Source organism: Gracilinanus agilis, chromosome 2 (assembly GCF_016433145.1).
Source record: "Gracilinanus agilis isolate LMUSP501 chromosome 2, AgileGrace, whole genome shotgun sequence".
NCBI lineage: Eukaryota > Metazoa > Chordata > Mammalia > Didelphimorphia > Didelphidae > Gracilinanus > Gracilinanus agilis.
Window position 1 is genome coordinate 368,088,749 of NC_058131.1, and position 10,528 is coordinate 368,099,276.

The window sequence follows — 10,528 nt, forward strand, 5'->3', positions numbered from 1 at the left end:
ACCCTTCAGATGTGATCTGATCAGAGTAGAGGACAGCAGGACCATCATTACCTTCATTCTGGACATTCTATGCCTTTGTCAAGAAGTCTTGCCATGAGGTTTAGCCGCCCTCTAGTTGCAACAAGCAAGGCTTTTCCTATTCTGGAACATCTAAGGAATTTGGGCCAGCTAGGCATTAAAAGGGACACTCACCCTGGAGCCTCTCCTCAGGTTCACTAGAACTAATACCTCCTCCCTCTCCATAAGGAAAGCTTGTTGTTAAAGGAGAGGGATAAGGGAGGATTAGCCAGCTGTTGTTATTGGGTGCCCCCATTCCAAATTCTCTCTGCTCTAGGCCTTTCTTCAGCTGCCTCTAGGAAAATGACCCAATGGTTGTCACTCACATGAACCTTCTGGAAGCTGACTTGATTTTGAAGCATCTCCAAACCTCTCCCTGGGCAGACATGTAGAAACGGCATGAGTAGGTGGGTTGAGGATCATGTTGTTCCCTTTCCTTTCTACCCCAATTAGGAATCCTTCTCTTCTGATTTTCTGACCAACCTTTTTTCTCTTCTGTCTGTTATGTGGCCTCTTAGTTTTGGTTTTGTAAAGATTATGTTTCTGTGCTGCCATATGTTTGATCTTTGTCTTTATTTCTCTCTTTTTGGGGAAGTAATGACAAACAAACAACCCCTCTCCTATGCTGTCTCAGAACTATACAGTGTAGATATCCATTTTGGATTTGGGCTAGGTCAAGAACATTGATTATTGGGAATTGCAGGTCACTTTCTTATCTAAGGCTTTGTTAGTATCCAAAGTGTAAACAGAGGGAGGGAGACAGAGTGATATAATGGATAGTGAGGTGGCCTCACAATCAGGATGATCCAGGTGTCATCCTGCCACATGCTGGCTCTATGGACTTATGCAAGTCACTTAACCTCTCAGTAGCCCAGGAAATTCTCTCACAATACAGAAAGGTTTGTAACAGAGACAGCTACTGCCACAACAGATATGGCACTGAGTCTGAAGCTCAGGCAGACCTGAGTTCAAATGTGTCCTTAGACACTTACTAGCTGAGTGATCTTGGGCAAGTCACCTAAACCTCTCTTTGCCTTGGTTTTCTCATCTATAAATGGGGATCATAATAGCACCTACCTCTCTAGGTTACTATGAGGATTAAATGAGATAATTATAAAGAGTTTTTCACAGTGCCTGGCACATAGTAAGTGTTATATAAATGTTATATATAAACATACTTATACAGAGACCTAAATAATATAGACATTTATGTAAAAAAGATTGATAAAAATATAGAGATATAATGTGTGTTCCCTCACTAGAAAGTTCTCTCTATAAATGAAATTATAAATTAAGACAAAAAAATTAGAAAAGGAGTTATGGTGTCTCTTTGTGGAGCATGCTGAATTCTTACTCATGTTCATCATCCAGGATAGGCAGTAGAGGAATAAGAAGGCCATGTTACAGTCTCCCAGAGACCATTATCTATCATCTGCAGATAGGTGGTACAGTGGATAGAGAGCCAGGCCTGGAATCATGAAGACTCATCTCCCTGAGTTCAAATCTGGCCACAGACACTAACTGTGTAACCCTTGGCAAGTCACTTAACTCTGTGTTTTCCTCAGTTTCCTCATCTATAAAATTAGCTGGAGAAGTAAATGGCCAACCACTCCAATATCTTTGCCAAGAAAACCCCAAATGGAGTCACAAAGAGTGGGAACTGACTGAAATGACTGAATAACAACAATCTAGGTCACTTCTTCAGATCCTTTCTTAAGCCTAAGATCCTCTGATTCTTTGAAAACTACCTTTTAAAGTAACCTTTGCTTCCTTCCTTTATTTACAAAGAATTCTTCTCTCTTTCCCCACAGATTGTTAAGGTTGTGGAGAGGAGGCACTATTCAAATGTTTTCCCCACTTTGTCTCTACCTCTTATAACCTCTGACTTCAAGAGATTCTTCCAAATTCTCCAATCAAGTTACTATATAGTTATGTTTCCTATATCATATTTACTAATTTGTGAATAGGTTTTATTTTCAGTAGAATATAATGTCCTTGAGGATAAGAACTGGCTCACTTTTATATTCATAGCACCAAAACTTGGTACAGTGTCTAGAATAAGGTAGGCAATTTATCACTATTTATTAATTCATAGGTGAGTCAGGCTGTAGAACTTTGCCCATAGAGAACCATTGGGGAATATACAAAGATACACATTATAATTATATCCTTCAAGGTGGTCAAGAGTGAAGACAGGAAAAGAATCAGTGGGATTTTTGTTGAAGGAGAGGTCATCTAGGTAACAAAGTAAATAGAGTGGAAGATCTGGAGTCAAGAAGACTCATCTTCATGAGTTCAAAACAGATCTCAGACATTTATTAGCTGCATGACCCTGGTTAAGTCACTCTAACCCTGTCTTCCTCAGTTTCTTCATCAGTAAAATGAGCTAGAGAAGGAAATGACAAATCATTCTAGTATCTCTGCCAAGAAAATCTCAAATGGAGTCATGAAGAATAGGACAAAACTGAAAAATGTCTCTCAACAAAAAGAGAAGGAAAGGGAATATTAAGTGATCTCTATGGTTCCCTCTATATTATTCTCTCTCTAGATATTCTTGTGGAAAATGTGGGAAAAGGTGGAGTTAATGACTATACAGTTAGATGAATTCAAAACTAATTGAATTATCTTAGCTGATTACATATTTACAACTAAAAAGGATTTTAGAAATCATGTAGTCTATTTATAGATGAAGAAACTCAGCCCTAGAGAGGTGAGAAAGTCAGAGGTGGCAGAGCAAGAATTCAAACACAGATATACTAACTCCAAACCCAGAAAATGTTCACTAATCTTTCTGCTACAGTATTGCCTGATGAATTGATGTCAGCCAAAAGGTGATCTCTGGTTGTAGGTGGAGGGTGAGGGTGGGAGACAGAATTTCTTTAAGAAGAGGATGGACCAACATCTCACAATATGGGACAGATGTCAAGTTCATTTCAACATACACAAATAGTAAAATGGATAATAACCAGTCTTTGGAGCCAAGTGGGATCCTACTCACAAGACAAACACAATTACTCACCCTGGGAGAGTAGGCAGGAGATGATCTGGATACATTACAATACCAGAATACATTATTATGATGATGAACTCATGTACAGGGAGCAGTAGAAACATGTTGCTGATTACAAAGGCCCTAGAATGCAAGTCTATGCAATTCAGACAATTTTCAGACATAAAGTAGCCTTTGATGGTTTTTGAGCAGGGGAGTAAAATGCTTTTTTTAAATTCCTTAGAAAGACCGATGTGTCAAAAATCTAATTCTGAGATCTCATTGCTATACGGAAGTAATCAATCAAATATTTATAAAATACTTTTCAAACTGTAAAGTGATACATAAATGCTAGTTATTATTATTACTGTCATTAATGACCCTACATCGTTAAGGGCTATATCAGGAAAGCCCCAGCTGTGAGTGAGTCTAACAATTTATAACAATTTGAAAGAGTCTTTCCAAACAGTCCTACTGACTGATTGGGACTATAGACTGAGGACCAGACCAGAGTAAGTACAGAGGCTAATTAGTGGCAGCCTGACCACTAGGTAGTCAATTATTTGGCCCTGGATGCAGATGAAAGAGTGAAAAAAAAAATTAAATGACCTTCAGTCCTTTGAAAACCCTTTCTATTTGCAGTAGCTATGGTAGAATGGCAAAGAAGGAACCCAGGGCCAATTTTTTTTTTTAACCCTTGTACTTCCGTGTATTGTCTCATAGGTGGAAGATTGGTAAGGGTGGGCAATGGGGGTCAAGTGACTTGCCCAGGGTCACACAGCTGGGAAGTGGCTGAGGCCAGGTTTGAACCTAGGACCTCCTGTCTCTAGGCCTGACTCTCACTCCACTGAGCTACCCAGCTGCCCCCACCCAGGGCCAATTTTAAATAGTTTTGATATTTTGTGTAGGCATTAATTTAGTTGTTGGTGAATTAAATGTGACATCCAATGACAGACAAATAGATATACCACTGGAGGGACTGAATTACATCAACACTAACATCCTTTTGATATAGATGAAGCCAGAAGTCAGGCAGAAGTTGGAGCTAAACAAGACAGCTCATAAGCTTTCCTTAGAAAAACAGACTAAGGAATTGGAAGAATTAGCCCCAAAGTAAAAAAGAAATATAATTTCACAGGATTCATGATCATCCAGCCTCACAGGGCTCAAGTTAAGCACTGATAGAAATAAAATTTCTTCAGGTCCACACAAACTAAAAAAGACTCACAGCTGTCCATTGTGCTAATTACCATCTCCACTCTACATCATAGCCTACCAGTGATGGCAAACCTTTTAGAGACCGAGTGCCCAAACTGTAACCTTCACACTGCATTGTAAGCCTCCTTCCTTACTCCAGACAGGGGAGGGAGGAAGTGCTCCCATTGGGCTGCTGGGCAGAGAGGCAGGTCATGTGAGAAATGTCCTCAGGCTCAGTGGAGAGGAGGAAGGGATCAGCCCTCTCCAGCACATGTGCATTGTTTTGCCAACATGGCTAGACTATGTAAACATAGATACACTGATCCTTGGAGTAAGGTAGACACAGAATGGGGAATGGAAGAGGAACAAAGAGAATGAATATTAGCATGAATCTGTGACAAGAAAGAGGATGCAATTAGAGTAGGGAGAGTTTGTGGGAGATTTGTCTTGAGATGGATCCCCAGATTGTTTGAGGAGTGTCAGGTAAAGATCCCAGGCAGTTTCGCAGCATTATCTAGGCCTGAGGGATTCTGTTCACCCTGAGGGTGAGCCTTGATTTGTGGTGTTTGGATTAAGAATTTATCATTTTATTCAAACTCAGAGACTACTGACCTGAACATCTAACCAGTGAATTTGAGATTTTTGTGTTTTCCCACAATGCAATTCTAACATCAAAATGGTGATAATGAACCTTGGTAGATCCTATAACTAAATAACAGTTCTGAGCCCCTGAGAGACAAAGAAGTAGAAATATTCAAAGATGAAGCCAAGAAGTTATTTCAAAATGAAAATGGAACTTAAAAAGATAAATTCAGGTATAAGGCATGACCTTACCCAAAACATACAGAGGAGATTCCTGCTAGAAGCAATGAAGACATTTAGGAATTTATTTTTTAAATATTTCAAAGAAATGAAAATTCTGAAAGATTAGAAGAGTATCATTAGAATCATTACCAAAAGCTAGACTTGAAGATAGCCAATTATTTGACATTTTCTCATGTCTAAAAAATCATTTAAAAGAGTAGTCTATACTTATAAGAGGATCCCTATGAAAGCCCAAGAAAGGAAAGCAAGGCTTTCATAGATAATTTTTTTCTTTTGTTTTTAAACCATTATCTTCCATCTCAGATAAAGGCTAGGCAATGAGGGTTAAATGACTTGCCCAGGGTCACACAGGTAGAAAATGTCTGAAACCATATTTGAACCCAGGAACTCCCATTTCCAGGCCTGGCTCTCAAACCATGTTGCCACCTAGCTGCCCCTACAGGCAATTTTCTATGGGAGACCACACTTTTGTATTCCCATACTTTACTGAGGGATTTATAAAATGCAAGATCTCCCACTGTTAATTGGTTAAAGAAAATTGACTCCATAGAGTCACAGTTCCTAAACTATGAACCATAATGTCCCAGGGTGCCGCAGTGAGCTCAGAGGGGTGCTATGGGATGTTGTAAATTTTGGAAACAGTGGATCTCTGTTACTAAGTGCTAAAATTCAGTGGATCTAATTCCACTATATCACATATTTATGAAACTGAGTTTTCAGTGGTTATTATGGTCCTCATGATATAAAGCAAAAACTACATGAAAATCGATATGCCACAGGAAATGAAGGGAAGTGATGATAGTGGAAATGTCAAATATGATTCCAAAGTTTAAGAAGTTGTACAGTGCCCATCAGGTACACACATTCCATTTGTAATTAATTGTGATTATTTAAGACTGAAATAATTTTTTTCCTTTCAATTTGTGTGTGTGTGTGTGTATGTGTGTGTGTGTGTGTGTGTGTGTGTTTTCTCAAACATCTATTAAGTTGTTAGAACTTGGACCAAACTGAGAAATGGTACAAACTGGTATTTCTCTTGGCCTTTGGATGCTATAAAAAAAATCGCTGAGATTCTAAGGGTCCTGCGAACCAACAAACTTTGAAAACCACTTCCTCAGAGCAAAACACAGGCTTTAAGATTCTCCTCCAATAAGATGATTTTCGTGCATAATTTAAATTGTACAAAATTCCTTGATAAGTGCAATCAAAGTATTAAGTCTCTCCAAATGTTGCTATCAAACAAGGAATAAAAAGTGCTTTCTAGAGTTCACATGCCAATATCACGGATAATTTTCTGTGCAAAGTTCAAAGGGAGGGATTCTTCACAGATGGTATGGTTTTGCAAGTGTTTCTATTTAAAGAAAACTCAAATTTGACCACACAGATCTCTCCCAAATCCTACTCATTTCAAGAGAGGAGCAGAAAGAGGGGAAAAGAAAGAAAAAATCTAACAAGGCAGGAGCACATTAGCAAGTATGATTTGCATGGTGAAAGTGGTAAAAGATCTCATCAAGGACTTAATGAGACAAAATAGAAGCTGGGTCAACCATATATTACAAACATGGAAAATAGCCATAGTATTATAATAGAATGTAAGATAAATAAAAGAAATAAAGAAAGACCACCAGCATGTTGAGTAAATAAGCCATGGATCATCTGTAAAAAAGGCATAGACTAGAATCACAAAGGTTGAGAAGGTATGGAGAGGTTATGATCTTCACTAATAAAGAAATGTCCACAGAAATGAGATAATGGATTGAGGGAAGTAACTAGGCTCCAACTTTCAGCAGAATGCCAGAATAAAGAAAGACAGGAGGTAAGGAGAGCAGTGGGGAGGCTCTTACGGTAACTGGGAATGAGAAAGTAGGTTTATGTAATAAGGTAGTAGAAATTAATTCGATTCAATAAGTATTTGTTAAATACTAAGCACTGTGCCAGGCACTGGAAATACCATTTTTAAAAAATCCTTATCCTCAAGGAGCTTACATTCTACTGTTAAGGGCAGGGGGGGTGGGTGGCTGACTATAAAAAGATACATCAATATAAAATATATAAAAAATGAGTAAAAAAAATTTGGGAGGAGAAGACTACTAACAGTATAAATTAAAAGGAAGAGAAGAACCAATATGGAGATGTGTTTTGCATGACTGCATATATACAATCTGTATCAAATTGCTTGCCTTCTCAATGAGGGAAGAGAGGAGGGAGGAAGGAAGAGGATTCAGAAATCAAAATTGTTTTTTAAAACATTAAAAATGTTCAAATGTATTTGGAATGGGAAATATTAATTTTATTTAATTTGAAACATATTAAACAGTTGACTGCCAATGTGGGAATAATGTCAAAATTAGCTGTGGTTTTGCCCTCAGACTACTGACATATTAGGGCAAAGATTGAAAAATCAAATTGGAAAAATAAAAATAAAAATGAGATGATATGGTATGCTGTTAAAACAGTGGCTAGTGTCTAGAGCAGTCCCAAATTGATCTACTTAAGGTTTTTTAATTTAAAAAAGAAAAGAAAGAAATGATAGACCTTATGACAGTAGAATCTAAAGGATATCATCATCATCACCAACCAACAGGCATTTATTAAGTCCCTCCAATGAGCCAGGTACTGTTTTAGGTACTGGAAAGACAGCAAAAATTTTAATAGCTTTTGCCCTAAAGAGCTTATATCATTATTAAAGACAATATGCATATATGTAAGTACACACATAATACAAAGTAGTTTTTTGGGGAAGAGGGATGTTTGTAGAAGCTGAGCACATTGGGAAGATTTTTTAAAAGAGAAGGCAGTGTTGGAAAGAAAATACTCCAGGTAGTTTAAACTGAAAAAAACATACAAACAAGACTTTTTGGCCTCATCGTTTTGAGTTCTATAATTTAAAAACAACAATTGAATTGAACCTCAAAAACCAAGAGATGCTCTAATTATGACTTTCTCTGAGAAGTTTCCAGTGCTTGCCCATGCCTCCAACATGCTATCTAGTGCACCTACTCAACAAAGGCACAACCTGAGGAAGTACAGCACATAAGAATAAGAACAGATGCATCTTCTTCACCTCCATCCCTCCTGCCATCTTTCACAGTTGGAAGGCAAGAGATTAGTTGAGTAGGCCATTGACTTATATTTAGAAACTCACTGCTATTCATCAGCATCAATATTTTACAACTTAATCAACTCAATCTTCCTCTCGGTTTGTACTATTTCCATCACCATGAGTACTCACAGGGTCCTGACAGCTGAGAACCTCAAGGATGCTGTTGAGTAATTCAACACAGTATTTCTTCTCTTGGACCTGGTATTGCTGCTCGTCTTTTGGCTCCAGCAACTCCTTTAGTTCCTTGGTGATAACTGGGAGCAGAATATCCCGGCACTCTATAAAGGGAAATAGTTTTTTGGATCAGTTATTTTTAAATGAGCAATGAGAATGATTACAGTTTATAAACAAACACTCCTGGAAGAAAGAACAAATCATAATGTTCTTGCTGTGGTTGAAAACTTGGAGGGCATGGTACACCTCTGTGATTCTTGACCCTGGAGTTCCGTTCCATTTCTAACAATATAAATATTCTCCAATACACTTTCCATAGAAATGACAACCTTAAACATGGAAGAAACATATCCCTACTATAATTCAAGGTGAGCCAAAAAAGACTTTGTGGTATTGTGGATAGAGCACTGAATTTACAGTCAAGGAAACTTGTATTCAAACCGTTTTTCAAACATTTACTAGCTGTGTAGCCCCAAGCAAGTCACTTATATGTGGGTCTCAGTTTCTTTATCTGTAAAAGGAGGCCACTGGATTTGACAACCACTAATATCCCTTCTACCTCTAAATTTATGGTCATCAATAACCCTACTTAAGATAATATTAGTTCCTTGAGGTCAAAAACAGACTTCTGTCACAGTAGCTCCTTAAAGTGTTTATTGATTGATTAAATCTTATCGATGACCTGTAAGTCTGTATTGCTAATCTAATTCCAGAAATGCCATTTTGTCATTAGATTTCTCTTCTAATTAGAGATTAGACATAGAAAAGTCAGATTGCTTTTTTTTATTCCTTTTGACTTTGAGTTTTCTTCAAGTATGCTTCTCAGTGGCCAACAAGAATTAAACACAGATAAGGGATGGAAGGGAATTGCCCCAGGTTAATTATATATCCCAGGGTTAAGTCAATGATCAGTCTGGGAATATGGCATGGTAGAAAAACTCTTGGGGATAGGAGTTTGGCTTTGAAAGTTCACTCTGCCACTTACTACCTGTGTGACATTCATCATCACTGAGCTTCTCTATGACTCAGTTTCCTCCTCTATAAAATAATTGAATTAGACTAGGTGATATCTAAGATCTATTTGTGCTCTCAATCTATGAGCCTATGTTTCTCTTCCAACCGTGTGTCCTAGGGAAAAACAAATATGTCTTATCCATCAAAAGAGAGCTTTAGGCAATATTCAGCTGTGAGAAATTACTTTTAAATACAGTTCTGGTTATGAGCTGAGGCCAAGTGGATCTCCTAGGGAAAAGTGGAATGAGTCTATCAGAGCTCTAGCTAAAACACCAAGGACACTGGGGAGGTATGAATTCGAGAGAAAAGACTGATCTGGGAACCTTTGGTTCTTGAATGTGTCTTACTGAGCAAAGTCAATTTACCTCTCTGAGACTTGATTTCTCCATTTCTAAAATGACTTTGTTTGGCTAGATGATCTTAAAAGTTTCCTCCCATTCCAAAATTCTCTGAGGCTATGAAATAAAATTATGGGTGAAGCTGTTAAGTGCAGAGGAGAAAGATGCTGGCTAGGTGAGTGGAGAGAGTGGAGAAAGACTAAAGATGTGAGCAAGTGTTGTTCACAATTCACTGAGGTTTCCCAGCTACATGATAGCCCCTAGCGGGAAGAGTGGTTTATCAATCTGAAAGTCATTTGTTGCCCAGATTATCGAAACCAGAGACTCAACTAGGCAGAGGCTGGCAGTGCAGGAAGTCAGCAAGTTTTCAGCTGAGGAAGCCATTAATAATGCGGTCTGCTTCTCAGAAAGTAATTTGTCTTCCCTTTAACCACAATTTACAAGAACCTTATGGTTCCTCTGTTCAGAAATGAAATAATTTTTCTCCTTGATAATTGGAGTTGTAAAAATCACATTTGTTCATGCAGCCTCTAGAAGCAGCACTTTAAAATTGTTACTTGATTGTCAAACAAAAAAAAAAGGACAGTTTTGAAAAATAAATATTGCAGAGCCTTGAATAAATCTTCATAGGCAGCACTAATAAATATCAGAGATCTGTAAATCCAGCTTCAATCCTAGGCCTCAGGCATTCAGTGCCAAACAAAAGACTGGTGAGATCTGCAGTCAGATGACAAGTTAAAATTGTAATTCAGACTAGCCACTTAAGAACCAACAGGGATATGCCTGCCCTTTATATTTTAATAGGAAGGAGTATATATATATATATATATA

General features: G+C 37.9%; 1 protein-coding gene across 1 annotated transcript in view; it reads right to left on the bottom strand.

Moving 5' to 3' along the window:
* The window catches only part of DOCK2 (dedicator of cytokinesis 2), a 562,271-nt gene that overhangs the window by 335,398 nt on the left and 216,345 nt on the right, over positions 1–10,528 (bottom strand). The window contains exon 26 of the mRNA XM_044659840.1: positions 8,301–8,449. Coding sequence (XP_044515775.1) covers positions 8,301–8,449 — 149 coding nt within the window. The remainder of the gene's footprint in view (positions 1–8,300; positions 8,450–10,528) is intronic.